Genomic DNA, 18,548 nt, shown 5'->3' with positions numbered 1-18,548 from the left:
GTTTGTGGCTAGCAAGTTTTTCTTGCGTCAAGCAACCCAGGTTATCCCCTACTATTTGCTACACTGGTGTCAGAAGTAGGATGCATGTGTAAACTAGCAGTGATGTTGAAATGCATCCCCTTCCACAGATACGGTTTGTTCTTTATTTTTTCCATTCATTTTTATATCGGCCCCAATATCTATACATTACAACCGCAAGTGCTCTTAGCATCAAAAGTAAAGACATTTTCTTAAGTAGGCCATGAAATTAAAGATGTAATCCATGAAAACAATCAACATGTCTCATTGCTGGTACAAAAGTGGAACTGCTTTCATCACTTCTGGAACGAGGTCTTGAAGAGGGACATGGATCTTGAAAAGATTAGGAAACATGAAACACAAAATGTTAATGGTCCAGATTTGACCTGTGATGGTTACTCTAATTACATTGACCACCTGAATGACAACCTACAACCTACTTTGAACCTACTGAAACCTAATTATTGTCCCAGAAGCTCCGCTTCACATATGACAGCCTTGTACAGAGGTAGTTGTAGACTGAATACACTGCCCACTGGAAAGAGAATAATGACTTGTGTGAGATCCACAGCAGTACTGACTCTTGTTTAACAGCTCCATTATGACTGACACCATCCATACGTTTCACTTCTATTGATCTTTCTTTATAAGTGTCTCCCTGAAGAGGCACATGATTGATGATGTATAGTTTTATCATTTGGCAAATATTTGACATACCATTATTGTCACGCCCTGACCATAGAGAGCCCTTTGTTCTCTATGGTGTAGTAGGTCAGGGCGTGACTAGGGGGTGTTCTAGGTTATATATTTCTATGTTGGTGCTCTTGGTATGGTTCCCAATTAGAGGCAGCTGATGTTTGTTGTCTCTAATTGGGGATCATACTTAAGGGTTCCCTTTTCCCACCTGCTTTGTGGGATATTGTTTTTGAGTGAGTGCACGTTGCACCTCAGTACTGCACGGTCGTTGTTTGTTACTTGGTTTATTTTAAGTTTTTCTAAAAATGAAGATGTGGAACTCCAATCACGCTGTGCATTGGTCCGTCTCTCCACACGAGCGTGACAATTATATACTGTAGCAACTCAATACTAGAAAGGTGTTCCTCATGTTTGGTATACTTAGTGTATACAGATGTAGAATCTTAATTTGAGCCAGTTTACTACATCAGGAAAATAATCCTGCAGCAACAGGAAATGTGAATTGTTATGTGGATTATTGTTAATGGACATTTTTGTAGGGGTTGATATTTTTTGTTAAGGCACATTTTATTTATTTATTTCACCTTTATTTAACCAGGTAGGCAAGTTGAGAACAAGTTCTCATTTACAATTGCGACCTGACCAAGATAAAGCAAAGCAGTTTGACACATACAACAACACAGAGATACACATGGAGTAAAACAAACATACAGTCAATAATACAGTAGAAAAATAAGTCTATATACAAAGTGAGCAAATGAGGTGAGATAAGGGAGGTAAAGGCAAAAAAGGCCATGGTGTCAAAAGTAAATACAATATAGCATATAAAACACTGGAATGGTAGATTTGCAGTGGAAGATAGTGCAAAGTAGAAATAGAAATAATGGGGTGCAAAGGAGCAAAATAAATAAATAAATACAGTAGGGGAAGAGGTAGTTGTTTGGGCTAAATTATAGATGGGCTATGTACAGGTGCAGTAATCTGTGAGCTGCTCTGACAGCTGGTGCTTAAAGCTAGTGAGGGAGATAAGTATTTCCAGTTTTAGAGATTTTTGTAGTTCATTCCAGTCATTGGCAGCAGAGAACTGGAAGGAGAGGCGGCCAAAGAGGAATTGGCTTTGGGGATGACCAGAGAGATATACCTGCTGGAGCGCGTGCTACAGGTGGGTGCTGCTATGGTGACCAGCGAGCTGAGATAAGGGGGAACTTTACCTAGCAGGTTCTTGTAGATGACCTGGAGCCAGTGGGTTTAGCGACAAGTATGAAGCGAGGGCCAGCCAACGAGAGAGTACAGGTCGCAGTGGTGGGTAGTATATGGGGCTTTGGTGACAAAACAGATGGCACTGTGATAGACTGCATCCAATTTATTGAGTAGGGTATTGGAGGCTATTTTGTATATGACATCGCCGAAGTCGAGGATCGGTAGGATGGTCAGTTTTATGAGGGTATGTTTGGCAGTATGTGTGAAAGATGCTTTATTGCGAAATTGTCACGTCCTGACCATAGAAAGCTGTTATTTTCTATGGTAGAGTAGGTCAGGGCGTGACAGGGGGTTTTCTAGTTTAGTTTTTCTATGTTGTCATGTTCTAGTTTTGTATTTCTATGTTTGGCTTTGTATGGGATGATCTCCAATTAGAGGCAGCTGGTCATCGTTGTCTCTAATTGGAGATCATACTTAAGTAGGTGTTTTTTCCACCTGGGTTTGTGGGACATTGATTTTGAGTAGGTGTATTTTGTAACGGTTTGTTGTTGTGTTCGTTCAGTTTATTTTGTATGTATCGCATAGTTTCACAGTTCAATAAAATATGTGGAACGATAATCACGCTGCACTTTGGCCCGCTTCATCCTACGACAACCGTGACAGAAATAGGAAGCCAATTCTAGATTTAACTTTGGATTGGATATGTTTGATGTGAGTCTGGAAGGAGAGTTTACAGTCTAACCAGACAACTAGGTAATTGTAGTTGTCCACATATTCTAAGTCAGAACTGTCCAGAGTAGTGATGCTGGACGGACGGGCAGGTGCAAGCAGCGATCGGTTGAAGAGCATGCATTTAGTTTTACTTGTATTTAAGAGCAGTTGGAGGCCACGGAAGGAGAGTTGTATGGCATTGAAGCTCGTCTGGAGGGTGGTTAACACAGTGTCCAAAGAAGGGCCAGAAGTATACAGAATGGTGTCGTCTGTGTAGAGGTGGATCAGAGACTCACCAGCAGCAAGAGCGAAATCATTGATGTATACAGAGAAAAGAGTCGGCCCAAGAATTGAAACCTGTGGCACCCCCATAGACTACCAGAGTCCCGGACAACAGGCCCTCCGATTTGACACACTGAACTCTATCAGAGAAGTAGTTGGTGAACCAGGCGAGGCAATCATTTGAGAAACCAAGGCTATTGAGTCTGCCGATGAGGATGTGGTAATTGACAGAGTCGAAAGTCTTGGCCAGGTCAATGAATACGGCTGCACAGTATTGTTTCTTATCGATGGTGGTTAAGATATCGTTTAGGACCTTGAGCGTGGCTGAGGTGCACCCATGACCAGCTCTGAAACCAGATTGCATAGCGGAGAAGGTGCGGTGGGATTCGAAATTGTCGGTAATCTGTTTGTTGACTTGGCTTTCAAAGACTTTTGAGAGGCAGGGTAGGATAGATATAGGTCTGTAGCAGTTTGGGTCAAGAGTGTCCCCCCCTTTGAAGAGGGGGATGACCGCAGCTGCTTTCCAATCTCTGGGAATCTCAGACGACACGAGAGGTTGAACAGGCTAGTAATAGGGGTTGCAACAATTTTGGCAGATCATTTTACAAAGAAAGGGTCCAGATTGTCTAGCCCGGCTGATTTGTAGGGGTCCAGATTTTGCACAGAACATCAGCTGACTGGATTTGGGAGAAGGAGAAATGGGGAAGGCTTGGACGAGTTGCTGTGGGGGGTGCAGTGCTGTTGACCGGGGTAGGGGTAGCCAGGTGGAAAGCATGGCCAGCCGTAGAAAAATGCTTATTGAAATTCTCAATTATAGTGGATTTATCGGTGGTGACAGAGTTTCCTATCCTCAGTGCAGTGGGCAGCTGGGAGGAGGTGCTCTTATTCTCCAAGGACTTTACAGTGTCCAAGAACTTTTTTGAGTTTGTGTTGCAGGAAGCAAATTTCTGCTTGAAAAAGCTAGCCTTGGCTTTTCTAACTGCCTGTGTATATTGGTTTCTAACTTCCCTGAAAAGTTGCATATCACGAGGGCTGTTCGATGCTAATGCAGAACGCCACAGGATGTTTTTGTGTTGGTTAAGGGCAGTCGGGTCTGGAGAGAACCAAGGGCTATATCTGTTCCTGGTTCTAAATTTCTTGAATGGGCATGCTTATTTAAGATGGTGAGGAAGGCATTTAAAAAAATAACCAGGCATCCTCTACTGAGGTCAATATCCTTCCAGGATGAGGTCAATATCCTTCCAGGATACCAGGGCCAGGTCGATTAGAAAGGCCTGAAATTTCATAGTGGAAATTACAAACTTTAGAAGCCTTTTTAAAATGCAAATACACTACCAGTTTGCATTTCAGCAACAAAAGAGTGATCAAATTAAGATCCTACATCTTTAGTTTATGATGTATAATATTTGACAAACCATTATATAGCTCACAGTCTCAGACTGCCAGAACAAGGTCTTTAAGAAGGACGTGGATCTTGAAAAGATTAGGAAACATAAAACACAAGACGTTAGTGCTGATTTGACCTGTGATGATTACTGTATCACATTGAACAGATGAATGACCACACAATAGAACCTACTGTGATTGAAAAAGTAGTCGTAGACTGAAGTCGCTGCCGACTGGAAAGAGAATGATTGGTGTGAGATCCACAGTTGTACTGACTGTTGTTTAACAGCCCCATTAATTCATATATTTCAATTGACTGATTTCCTTATATGAACTATAACTCAGTAAAATCTTTGAAATTGTTGCATGTTGCGTTTATTTTTGTTCATTATAGTAGTTAATGATGTATAGTTACTTTTATAATTTGCAATGATTTGACATACCATGACAATGTTTACAATCCTAGCTAGAATGCCACGATTTCTGGTCTGTAAAATAAAGGAGAGGAACAATGAGTACATCAAATACAGAAAAACTGTATTCAACATAATGATTAATTGACATCATACCATAAGATCTATGCCAAGCTTCTGCCTAATCGCGCTGGCTGCTGCATCATTGTGAGGACAGTCCAGTAGTCCTCTCTGGTTCTCATGGGACAGACAGTCCACTGTGAGTATTACATCACTTCTGGTCACTAGTCTGCTGCTGTCAGGTTGAAAGCAATGTGTTGGTATAAGTGTACTTACTGCTTCTGTTCTATTCTACATTCATAGAATTACTCATCTAAAAAACATTCCATTAAATTCTGCACTATCAGTTTCCACTTAACCATGTGCACTGTTTAATTCCTGTTGTAAACATAGAATATTCAATGATCAGAAATACTTTCATGACACCCACCCAACTGTAAATGATAGTTATGGTGTTCATATTGAACATGAACTGTCAATGAAAGGAAATGAGGAAAGTAGACTTACCCTGCAGTTATGGGATTATTTTCTGCCGACTGTATTGCAGTTGTGGTTTGATGTGATCTGTTCCGGGGGGCGGCAGGTGGCCTGGAGATTAGGGGCGTTGGGCCCCCTGCACCTCTCTGTTTCAGAGGGGTTGGGTTAAATGTGCAAGACACATTTCAGTTGAATGCATTCAGTTGTACAACTGATCCCTTTCCATTTACCAATGGCTAAACTAAGAGAAAGTGAAACTAAACATCATGAGATAATCAAGGGTTTCCACTAGTTACGACAGCCACAAAGTCAAAATTAGCTATATCGTAAAATGTAAACTAAAATGAGCTTTTTGGTCTTAATTTAAAAGTTAGGGATAAGGTTAGCAGTGTGGTTAAGATTAAGGGAAAAGGTTAACCTTTTGTGCTATTTAAAGTTAGTCATTGACAGTTATTGAACATGGTTGTAACCATACAGCACAGGCTGTTGCAGGGAGAATGGGGAAAGTGGTCCTCCCTGAACCTTGAATTAGGGTTAGCTACCTTTGGCTGTATGTTCAGCCTCTTCAGAACCCTGCTGACTGCTGCATCATTGTGAGGACAGTCCAGTAGTCCTCTCTGGTTCTCATGGAACAGACAGTCCACTGTGAGTATTACATCACTTCTGGTCACTAGTCTGCTGCTGTCAGGTACAGTGGAGTCTGGGTTGAAGGTGTGATGCAGCACTACCAGAATGACATCTTTACCAACTGTCAAGAGAATGAGGGAATATGTCAAAATAAACCAATAATCCTCTCAAATAAAATATTTAGTAATGTAATTTATGCTGTTGGCACATTGAGTAAATCTGGTGTGGAAAGAGAATACAGTGGGGGAAAAAAGTATTTGATCCCCTGCTGATTATGTACGTTTGCCCACTTATAAAGAAAGGATTAGTCTATAATTTTAATGGTAGGTTTATTTGAACAGTTAGAGACAGAATAACAACACAAATATCCAGAAAAATGCATGTCAAAAATGTTATGTATTGATTTGCATTTTAATGAGGGAAATAAGTATTTGACCCCCCTCTCAATCAGAAAGATTTCTGGCTCCCATGTGTCTTTTATACAGGTAACGAGCTGAGAATAGGAGCACACTCTTAAAGGGATGTCACGTCCTGACCAGCAGAGGGTGTAGTTGTGTAGTATTTTGGTCAGGACGTGGCAGAAGATGTCTGTATATGTTTGTTCTGGGTGTTGTGTTTCTATGTTGGTCTGTGTGGCTCCCGATCAGGGACAGCTGGTTGTCGTTGTTCCTGATTGGGAGTCATATATTTAGGAGTATGTTTGTCACTTGGGTTTGTGGGTGGTTGTGTTAACGCTGCTATGATTTTGTAAGTAGCCTGTCAGCCTGTCTGGAGTCGTTCGTGGTTTTGTTCTCTGTGTATACTTTGCTCTAAAATATTAAAAAGATGAGTATCCACATTCCTGCTGCGGTTTGGTCAATTTAACACGGCAACATTTATGACAAGGGAGTGCTCCTAACCGCAGCTTGTTACCTGTAAAAAAGACACCTGTCCACAGAAGCAATCAATCAATCAGATTCCAAACTCTCCACCATGGCCAAGACCAAAGAGCTCTCCAAGGATGTCAGGGACAAGATTGTAGACCTACACAAGGCTGGAATGGGCTACAAGACCATCGCCAAGCAGCTTGGTGAGAAGGTGACAACATTTGGTGCGATTATTCGCAAATGGAAGAAACACAAAAGAACTGTCAATATCCCTCGGCCTGGGGCTCCATGCAATATCTCACCTCGAGGGGTTGCAATGATCATGAGAACGGTGAGGAATCAGCCCAGAACTACACGGGAGGATCTTGTCAATGATCTCAAGGTAGCTGGGATCATAGTCACCAAGAAAACAATTGGTAACACACTACGCCGTGAAGGACTGAAATCCTGCAGCGCCCGCAAGGTCCCCCTGCTCAAGAATACATATACACTGCTCAAAAAATAAAGGGAACACTAAAATAACACATCCTAGATCTGAATGAATGAAATAATCTTATTAAATACTTTTTTCTTTACATAGTTGAATGTGCTGACAACAAAATCACACAAAAATAATCAATGGAAATACAATTTATCAACCCATGGAGGTCTGGATTTGGAGTCACACTCAAAATTAAAGTGGAAAACCACACTACAGGCTGATCCAACTTTGATGTAATGTCCTTAAAACAAGTCAAAATGAGGCTCAGTAGTGTGTGTGGCCTCCACGTGCCTGTATGACCTCCCTACAACGCCTGGGCATGCTCCTGATGAGGTGGCGGATGGTTTCCTGAGGGATCTCCTCCCAGACCTGGACTAAAGCATCCGCCAACTCCTGGACAGTCTGTGGTGCAACGTGGCGTTGGTGGATGGAGCGAGACATGATGTCCCAGATGTGCTCAATTGGATTCAGGTCTGGGGAACGGGCGGGCCAGTCCATAGCATCAATGCCTTCCTCTTGCAGGAACTGCTGACACACTCCAGCCACATGAGGTCTAGCATTGTCTTGCATTAGGAGGAACCCAGGGCCAACCGCACCAGCATATGGTCTCACAAGGGGTCTGAGGATCTCATCTCGGTACCTAATGGCAGTCAGGCTACCTCTGGTGAGCACATGGAGGGCTGTGCGGCCCCCCAAAGAAATGCCACCCCACACCATGACTGACCCACCGCCAAACCGGTCATTCTGGAGGATGTTGCAGGCAGCAGAACGTTCTCCACGGCGTCTCCAGACTCTGTCACATCTGTCACGTGCTCAGTGTGAACCTGCTTTCATCTGTGAAGAGCACAGGGCGCCAGTGGCGAATTTGCCAATCTTGGTGTTCTCTGGCAAATGACAAACGTCCTGCACGGTGTTGGGCTGTAAGCACAACCCCCACCTGTGGACGTTGGGCTCTCATACCACCCTCATGGAGTCTGTTTCTGACTGTTTGAGCAGACACATGCACATTTGTGGCCTGCTGGAGGTCATTTTGCAGGGCTCTGGCAGTGCTCCTCCTGCTCCTCCTTGCACAAAGGCGGAGGTAGCGGTCCTGCTGCTGGGTTGTTGCCCTCCTACGGCCTCCTCCACGTCTCCTGATGTACTGGCCTGTCTCCTGGTAGCGCCTCCATGCTCTGGACACTACGCTGACAGACACAGCAAACCTTCTTGCCACAGCTCGCATTGATGTGCCATCCTGGATGAGCTGCACTACCTGAGCCACTTGTGTGGGTTGTAGACTCCGTCTCATGCTACCACTAGAGTGAAGGCACCGCCAGCATTCAGAAGTGACCAAAACATCAGCCAGGAATCATAGGAACTGAGAAGTGGTCTGTGGTCACCATCTGCAGAACCACTCCTTTATTGGGGGTGTCTTGCTAATTGCCTATAATTTCCACCTGTTGGCTATTCCATTTGCACAACAGCATGTAAAATTTATTATCAATCTGTTGCTTCCTAAGTGGACAGTTTATTTCACAGAAGTGTGATTGACTTGGAGTTACATTGTGTTGTTTAAGTGTTCCCTTTATTTTTTTTAGCAGTGTACATGCCCGCCTGAAGTTTGCCAATGAACATCTGAATTATTCAGAGGACAACTGGTGAAAGTGTTGTGGTCAGATGAGACCAAAATGGAGCTCTTTGGCATCAACTCAACTCGCCAAGAACACCATCTCCACCGTCAAACATGGAGGTGGAAACATTATGCTTTGGGGGTGTTTTTCTGCTAAGGGGACAGGACAACTTCCCTGCATCATTTGATGGGGCCATGTACTGTCAAATCTTGGGTGAGAACCTCCTTCCCTCAGCCAGGGCATTGAAAATGGGTCGTGGATGGGTATTCCAGCATGACAATGACCCAAAACACACGGCCAAGGCAACAAAGGAGTGGCTCAAGAAGAAGCACATTAAGGTCCTGGAGTGGCCTAGCCAGTCTCCAGACCTTAATCCCATAGAAAATCTGTGGAGGGAGCTGAAGGTTTGAGTTGTCAAACGTCAGCCTCGAAACCTTAATGACTTGGAGAAGATCTGCAAAGAGTAGGACAAAATCCCTCCTGAGATGTGTGCAAACCTGGTGACCTGCTACAAGAAACGTCTGACCTCTGTGATTGCCAACAAGGGTTTTGCCACCAAGTACTAAGTCATGTTTTGCAGAGGGGTCAAATACTTATTTCCCTCATTAAAATGCTAATCATTTTATAACATTTTTGACATGCGTTTTTCTGGATTTTTTTGTTGTTATTCTGTCTTTCACTGTTCAAATAAACCTACCATTAAAATTATAGACTGATCATTTCTTTGTAAGTGGGCAAAAGTACAAAATCAGCAGGGGATCAAATACTTTTTTCCCCCACTGTATCTGGTATGGAAGGAAATAACATTGCTTGGGAAGTCATATTTGGGATGAGTTACTGTACTTGGAATCTGTTGCAGCGCTGCTTCAATATCAGTCCCGGCGCGGGAGACGATGGGACAGAAAGCCAGGATGACATCACTCTCCACTGGCAACTCGACTTCCGTAAAACATCTTGTGGTGTTGTTGAGTTGACTCATAAACTGAATATGAGAATCCAAAGTATTGCCAGTCTCAACTGTGTAGTACTTCATATTCTGTGCCACTGATTTTAAACAGACATGAAAGAGGAAGGTCAAAAAGGTCATTGATTAAAGTATACATTATTTTGGCACGATGGATATTTGCTTCATAGTTCAGACAGATTTGAGTATTGTAGGTTTAACCATTTACTTTATAGTGCACACTTTATGAAAATCTGAAATTACACGAAAGAGCCCTGTTGAAAATTACCTCCTCGCTCCAATATGGATCTATAGAAAGTAAATGAACAAAGGGATTTATTAGTCTTGATAGATACATTCAGGACAGGAAAACTACAACCAGTGTACAAACCATGAAGATAAAATATCTTTCTCTACAGTACAAACTGTGTACAGCAGTGTGAGGCAATTCCACATTCTAAACATGTACTTTTTTGCTCTAATCTTTCACAATATCCAGCTCTAGAGTACTTAACCACCTCAGTCCTTCCACTGGACCAGTGATTTCTTGGAATTAGAAAGTGAAAGTAATGTGTTATTGTAAATGTTCTTACTGCCTCTGTTCTATTCTACATTCATAGAATTACTCTAGTCTAAAAAACATTCCATTAAATTCTGCACTACCAGTTTCCACTTAACCATGTGTACTGTTTTATTCCTGTTGTAGACATAGAATATTAAATGATCACAAAAGTAGACTTACCCTGCAGCTATGGGATTATTTTCTGTTGACTGTATTGCAGTTGTGTTTTGAAGTGATCTGTTCTAATAGTAAAGAGAAAGTGAGACTAAACAGCATGAGATAATAAGAGGAGGGGGCAATTTTTCAGAAAGTCACAAATGCTGAGTTTACACAGGCAGCTGCATTCTGATTTTTCTTCCACTAATTGGTCTTTTGACCAATCACATCAGATATTTTCACAACAGAACTTTTTCAGAGCTGATCTGAAAAAAAACATCAGAATTGGGCTGCCTGTATGAACGCAACCATCTAGGCAATCTATAGTTCAAACAACAAAGTGGTGACCACTGATTTGGTAAACAGCTGAGGGATGGGGCTGAAGAAATGTAACCACACATTTATAGACAGAGCTATGGATGCTCCACCATCCATGATATCAAAATGATCATTTTAGCCACGGTTTGAGGCTATACAGTGTTTGTTTACAATTACACATTTAAAAACAATGGAATAAAACAAGTTTATATTTTGGGTTCTGATGGGGTTGACAGTTGAAGTAATCTCATAGTGCAATTATAATTTATAGTCCTTAAGAATCAATGGCTGTATATATCATTAATTCAAAAGTCCAAAAATGTATGTACCAATAGCAGATTGCCACTTTAATAAGGTGCATAACAGTAGTTAGACCAAGCACGATTTCAATTTGTTTGCTTGCCTCAATTGCTTAAAAATCTGTCTGCACATTGACTCGGTACCCCTTGTACATAGCCTAGTTATTATTATTTTATTGTGTTGCTTTTTATTGTATTTTTTACTTTATTTTATTTTGTTAATATTTTCTAAACTCTATTTCTTGAACTGCATTGTTGGTTAAGGGGTTGTAAGTAAGCGTTTCCTTGTATTCGGCGCATGTGACAAATACAATTTGATTTGATTTGATAGTGACACTGGTTTTCTGCACTCCTGGCACTCGCGGTAGAATGTCGTCAGGCTGAACTGTAGAATTAATGCGACGTTTATAACAACTGGGAGCTCGGAACTCGGAAATCTCAGACTTCAGTTCTTTCAAGACAACTGGTACTCCGAAAAAGAGCTCCGACTGGGAAAACTCGGTTTGAACGGTCATTTAACTCTTCCAATTCGGGAAATCGGTTTTCTTTCTAGAGCTCCGACTTTCCGATTTGAAGATCACTGACATCATGATTTGACCTCGTAATTTTTCGAGTTCCCAGTTGTTTTGAACGCGGCATATTTTCAACCACAGATCATGATTGATGTTATTGTCCTGTAATTTAGGTTTAAACCCCGGTGTGTCAATATAAGTAACATTTGAAGAAAAAAAATCATAATCAAAATCAAGTCAGTTTAAACTAGAGATATGCTATTTTTTTGTTGCATTTTTTGCGTCTCAATCCACCACATCCGCCGATGTCTCGCTTCTGCGGTGAAAGTTGGCAGAGCTAGAACAGTGTTTGTCAGACAATTAGAAATCACGAAAATGGCTGTAGCATTCGAACATTTTGAGCTACAAACTAATGTGACCCCACTGTGGAAAGGGGAGATTCTCACGAACATTTTCACTATGAACTCCACAAGTGTCAGGGGACTCATCTGAAGGTAACCAGTGCCAGTCTAAAAAATGAATGAAAGTATGGAGGTAGTTTTGTGCCTACCCAAAAAAAGGGTGTGAACAATATATACAGTATAGCCTATATATTTCCTGAGCTTTCTTATATCTCCTAGATATAGGACAGACACTTCAGAACCTTATTCCTTATGATACGTTTTTGGTCTGTCTTTTTTTGCCATTTATGAATGTTTTATGCAATGTGTTTCTATGGGCTATATTACTTGGTCAAATTCAATATTTTAGAATTTTTTATTTTTAGGGGGGATAACTAAAGGGGTCCTAAAATTCAAAATCAAATAGCTAAATGATCCATGGTATGACCCAATTAAAACCATTTCATATGTCAACCCCCCACAACAGCTTAGACTTCAAATAACTAAATTGTTAGTACATGCATCCCACTTCTGACACCAGAGTAGTGAACACTGGCGGAACCCGGGTTGCCTGAATCAAGGAACACTTGATAGCCACAAAAATAATAGGGACAGCTATGTATTTTGGAGGCGTTTGTAACAGACATTGAAAGGCTTCACTATTTTTTCAGTAGCTCAATGACTGAGCTGAGCTCAAAAGTGAGGGAAAGGGCTTTGATCATATTCAGAGGGCAACATTGCATTCTGGGATGTGTCCTCTGGTTGGCCTGTTGAAGTCAAGATGGCTGTAAACGCCAAACAGAGACTAGAGGATGAAATGGTCATTCCATGGATTTAAGGCCTATCTTAAAACAATTCCATGTCAGCTTAGACAAAAATAATAACCGTGAATTCATAGAGGCAGGAAGTGGTCACCCCATGACATGTACACACTCCCACCTCTTCTATTCCCCAGTCAAGACTCCTCCTCATACAGCATCTGGGTCCTACCAAGTCTGACACTTCTAGGAGTTTCTAAAACCTGGGTAAACATGACATTTTCACACGAGCAAAACTACACCAGTCAATTTTGTTGTGGAAAGGTTTAAAATTCTAATTTCATCATAAAACCAGATATTTCTTAGTAGTTTAACCTGTTTGGGATAGGGGGCAGTATTGAGAATTTTGGAAAAAATATGTGCCCATTTTTAACTGCCTCCTACACCAACTCAGAAGCTAGAATAAGCATATTATTGTTCAGGTTTGGATAGAAAACACTCTGAATTTTCTAAAACTGTTTGAATGGTGTCTGTGAGTATAACAGAACTCCTATGGCAGGCAAAAACCTGACAAGGTTTCAAGCAGGAAGTACCCTGTCTGACAAGGAGTCGTGCGTCTTGCATCTGTTTATTGAAAAGTAAGGATCTTAGCTGTAACGTGACAATTCCCAGGGCTCCGATAGGCTCTCAGAACCCGGGAAATAACTGAAGGTTGACGAGGCAGCCTCAGGCTGAAACACGTTATCGCCTTTGGTAAGTGGCGGATCAGAGGACCTTTGAATGAGGCGCGTGCACGATTCGCTCCTGAGGAGAAATTTAATTCGGCTGTTTAGGCTCAATGCATATTCCCGGTCGGAATATTATCACTTTTCTACGAGATAAATGGCATAAAAATTGGTTTTAAACAGCGGTTGACATGCTTCGAAGTACGGTAATGGAATATTTAGACATTTTTTGTCACGCCAATGCGCCATGCGCGAGACCGTGATGTAGCATTCTGATAGTGTCTAGAACTCACGAACAAAACGTCGCTGTTTGGATATAACGATGGATTATTTGGGACCAAACCAACATTTGTTATTGAAGTAGAAGTCCTGGCAGTGTATTCTGACGAAGAACAAGCAAGGTAAGAACATTTTTCTTATAGGAAATGTGATTTTGGTGGAGGCTGACCTGGGTGGGTGTCTAAATAGCTAGCCCTGTGATGCCGGGCTATGTACTTAGATTATTGCAAAATGTGCTTCATCCGAAAAGCTATTTTAAAATCGGACATATCGAGTGCATAGAGGAGTAATGTATCTATAATTCTTAAAATAATTGTTATGCATTTTGTGAACGTTTATCGTGAGTAATTTAGCAAACTGTTAGTAAATTCCCCTGAAGTTTGCGGGGGTTATGCTTTTTCTGAACGTCACATGCTAATGTAAAAAGCTGTTTTTTGATATAAATATGAACTTGATTGAACAGACATGCATGTATTGTATAACACAATGTCCTAGGTGTGTCATCTGATGAAGATCATAAAAGGTTAGTGCTGCATTTAGCTGTGGTTTGGGTTTATGTGACATGATATGCTAGCTTGAAAAATGGGTGTCTGATTATTTCTGGCTGGGCACTCTGCTGACATAATCTAATGTTTTGCTTTCGTTGTAAAGCCTTTTTGAAATCGGACAGTGGGGTTAGATTAACGAGATTCTTGTCTTTAAATAGCTGTAAAATAGTCATATGTTTGAGAAATTGAAGTAATAGTATTTCTAACGATTCAAAAATCGCGCCACTGGATTTCAGTGGCTGTTACGTAGGTGGGACGAGTTCGTCCCACATGCGCCAGAGAGGTTAACAGGATGTAGAAGAAACTGGATTAATACTTGTGTTAATTTGTTTTCCCTTTGTGCAGGTGAGGCCAACAATGCTCCAATCGTCAGGATTCAGGAAAAGAGGGTATAGACCGCTCCAGTGGGCGTAAACACATTAGTGACTTAAAGGGGAGGGGTCAAACCAACCTGGTCCCTACAGTTAGTTGAGTGCAGGGGAGACTGACTGAGGGGATAGGGAGGGGTGTGGCAGGAGGCTGCAGTGAAGTCCACACACACACTACAGATCAGAGCTGGAAAAGGAGGTAGGGAGGGAGGTGGTGAATTAGGAAGGAGGAGATCCAGGAGCTAGATGTTTAAACATGGTATCGTTGCTTTCCAACAAACAAAGGAAGGGGATAAGGCTTCTCAAGCGGTGTTGAGGAGGTCCTGGATGGCCTTCTGTTGAGTCTCATTCAGCATCGTTACACACTGTGTCCACAGTCCTCCAGATCCCTGGGGGGGTAGAGGAACACAAGAAGCTTTTAGAGATGAAGAAACTGCTGACTGACTACTAGACCTAGGACATTTCAATGTGGGACACTGACAAGGTGTTTCAAATTAACGTGTTTGGTTCAAGCCAAGATTCAGTATTCCTCATTGCTTTGCTCAATTTGATCGATCAAAAGCAGAAGTTTCTAGATTGAACAAAATGTAACTTCGGCAAGTAGAGCAATCACTGACCTGTATTTGGCGGATGACATTTGCCAATCTCTTGCTGCACGCGTCCTCACTCTTGACCAACTCGTTGGCGACCCCTTCAGCGATGATCTGGAATATCTTGGGCAGATTTGCATTGTCTGGAGGAAAAAAGCTGAAAGCTGAAATGTCTTGAGTCAATACGTATTCAACCCTTTTGTTATGGCAAGCCTAAATAAGTTCAGGAGTAAAAATGTGCTTAATTAACAAGTCACATAATAACTTGCATGGACTCTGTGTGCAATAATAGCGTTTAACATGATTTTGAATGACTACCTCATCTCTGTACCCCACACATACAATTATCTGTATGGTCCTTCAGTTGAGCAGTGAATTTCAAACACATATTCAACCACAATGACCAGGGAGGTTTTCCAATGCCTCACAAAGGGCACCTATTAGAAAATAACAAAAAAAGAGACATTCATTATCCCTTTGAGCATGATGAAGTTTGAATTACGCTTTGGATGGCGTATCAATACACCCAGTGAATACAAAGATACAGGCGTCCTTCCTAACTCAGTTGCTGGAGAGGAAGGAAACCAAGAGGCCAATGTTGACTAAAACAGTTAGAGTTTAATGGCGGTGCTAGGAGAAAACTGAGGATGGATCAACAACATTGTAGTTACGCCACAATACTACCCTAAATGACAGAGTAAAAAGAAGGAAGCCTGTACAGAATAAAAATATTCCAAGACATGCATCCTGTTTGCAATAAGGCACTGAAGTAAAACTTCAGAAATTGTGGCAAAGAAATTTACTTTATATCCTGACTACAACGTGGAATGTTTGGGGCAAATTCAGCACAACACATCACTGAGTACCACTCTTCATATTTTCAGGCATGGTGGTGGTTGCATCATGTTATGGGCAGTGCTTGACTTGGGCAGGAGCTCACCGGAGCTGAGTACCGGAACGTCAAATGTTCTACTGCTTGAGCTCCTGTTCCTTTTCTAGAATATAAGCTCAAAAGTATTGTGGAGCTCCTGAACCTAAATATAAACAGTACCGGCACCCAGAATGAGTACCAGAACCTATTTCAGTCCAAGTCAATCACTGGTTATGGGAATGTATGCTGGTCATCGGCAAGGACCAGGGAGTCTTTTAAGATAAAGAGAAACAATAGAACTAAGCACAGGCAAAATCCTAGAGGAAAACCTGATTCAGTTTGCTTTCCAACAGACACTGGGAGCCAAATTCACCTTTTAGCAGGACAATAACCTAAAACACATGGCCAAATATACAGTGGAGTTGCTTACCAAGTTGACATTGAATGTTCCTGAGTGGCCTAGTTACAGTTAACTTAAATCAGCTTGATAATCTATGGCGTTCAAACTTAGTTTTATTACCACCAAAAAGCATCAGACACCACTGTGATCTCTATAGCGCTGTTGGCTGGTCTTCGTTGACTCTACATAGGCTTTAACATGGGAATACTATGATCTATAAGGCCACTTTGTGAAAACACTTTATCGCTTTTCATCTTTAATGAGGTGTAACAACTGTCTTCAAAAATGGACCAAGGAGCAGCGGGTACGTGGATACTCATATTTTAATTCCAAAAAGGAGTAAAGCATCCACCGGACAAAAACAATACACAAGACAGGAACAGTCTTGCAGGCACACAAAACGCAATGCAAGAACAACTACCCACAACCCCAAAGAAAAACACACACTACTATATAGGACTCCCAATCAAAGGCAACTCAACACACCTGCCTTCAATTGGGAGTCCTAATCACCAACACAACACTTAACACACAAAACCCTGCCACATGCTGACCAAAACTAACACAATTACGCCCTCTGCTGGTCAGGACGTGACATGAGGACAGGAAATAAATACCAGTTATGGTCTCTGTCCTACTTCCTTTCAACGGTTCCTAAAATCAGAATGGATCATGGCAAAAAGTATATTAGCTTCTCAGCTCCGTGGTCCTGGAATTCTCTCCAGATCAGCTTTAAACTCGTGGATCTTGTTTCCTTGGAGGAGAATAAAAGTTTGGTTGACTCACATGTTACTGAGGAATGTGAATGTCATTAGGACTTGATGCTGTGGTACATTTTATTGACTTTTTATCCAAGTATGACGCTTGTATGTTTCTCTAATTGAAATGTATGTTTTTTTTTTAATAGTGTGTATGTCTGTATGTTTTTACAGTATGTCTGATATTTGTCTCAGATTGTAACGCTCGTCGTTCGAAGGAGAAGTGGACCAAAGCGCAGCGTGGTAAGTGTTCATGATCATTTATTTCAAGAAACACTCAAACAAGAATAAACAAAAGCAACAAAACGAAAGCGAACACTTCCGTCAGGCATAGATGCTAAACAGAAAATAACCTCCCACAAACACAGGTGGAAAACAGGCTGCCTAAGTATGATTCCCAATCAGAGACGATAGACAGCTGCCTCTGATTGGGAACCACACTGGCCCAAAAACAAAGAAACAAAAAAACATAGACTTCCCCACCCGAGTCACCCTGACCTAACCAAACATAGAGAATAATAAGGATCTCTACGGTCAGGGCGTGACACAAATATGCTGTCTTGGTTGGACCGGGTCTGTTTTGAAAAGATAGATCTCAATGAGACTAACCTAGATAAATAAAGGTTAAACAAAATAAATCGCTCAATCGGTGTCATTGGACCTAACGTGTGCCAGGAGAACATTCCCCATGCCATTATACCCCCTCCACCAGCCTGTACCATTAACACCAGGCAGGTTGGGGCCATGGACTCACGCTGCTTACGTCAAATCCTGACTCTGCCATCAGCATGACGCAACAGGAACCAGGATTCATCGGACCAGGCAATATTTTTCCACTCCTCAATTGTCCAGTGTTGGTGATCCTGTGCCCACTGGAGCCGCTTCTTCTTGTTTTCAGCTGATAAGAGTGGAACCCGGTGTGGTCGTCTGCTGCAATAACCCATCCGTGACAAGGGAACGACGAGTTTTGCATTAGATGCACACCACTGTTGTACTGCACCTTTATTTGCCAGTTTGTGGCCTGCATGTTAGCTTGCACGATTCTTGTTATTCTCCTTCGACCTCTCTCATCACGAGCTGTTTTCGCCCACAGGACTGCCGCTGACTGGATGTTTTTTGTTTGTAGAACTATTCATTCTAGGTACACCCTACACACTGTCATGCGTGAAAAGCCCCGGAGGCCAGCTGTTTCTGAGATACCGGAACAGGCGCGCCTGGCACCTATGGTCATACCATGCTTAAAGTCGCTTAGGT

General features: G+C 41.9%; 1 protein-coding gene across 1 annotated transcript in view; it reads right to left on the bottom strand.

Moving 5' to 3' along the window:
- Positions 1 to 120: 120 nt before the first annotated feature.
- The window catches only part of LOC115179668 (uncharacterized), a 31,886-nt gene continuing 13,458 nt past the window's right edge, over positions 121 to 18,548 (bottom strand). The window contains exons 6-12 of the mRNA XM_029741329.1: positions 5,786 to 5,991; positions 5,274 to 5,389; positions 4,863 to 5,001; positions 4,737 to 4,781; positions 4,487 to 4,526; positions 4,323 to 4,380; positions 121 to 351 (exon numbers count right to left, since the gene is read on the bottom strand). Coding sequence (XP_029597189.1) covers positions 4,364 to 4,380; positions 4,487 to 4,526; positions 4,737 to 4,781; positions 4,863 to 5,001; positions 5,274 to 5,389; positions 5,786 to 5,991 — 563 coding nt within the window. The 3' untranslated portion in view covers positions 121 to 351; positions 4,323 to 4,363. The remainder of the gene's footprint in view (positions 352 to 4,322; positions 4,381 to 4,486; positions 4,527 to 4,736; positions 4,782 to 4,862; positions 5,002 to 5,273; positions 5,390 to 5,785; positions 5,992 to 18,548) is intronic.

Source organism: Salmo trutta, chromosome 39 (genome assembly GCF_901001165.1).
Source record: "Salmo trutta chromosome 39, fSalTru1.1, whole genome shotgun sequence".
Lineage (NCBI taxonomy): Eukaryota > Metazoa > Chordata > Actinopteri > Salmoniformes > Salmonidae > Salmo > Salmo trutta.
The sequence above is the reverse complement of the archived record's forward strand: the minus strand, read 5'-3'. Positions and strand labels throughout refer to the sequence as shown.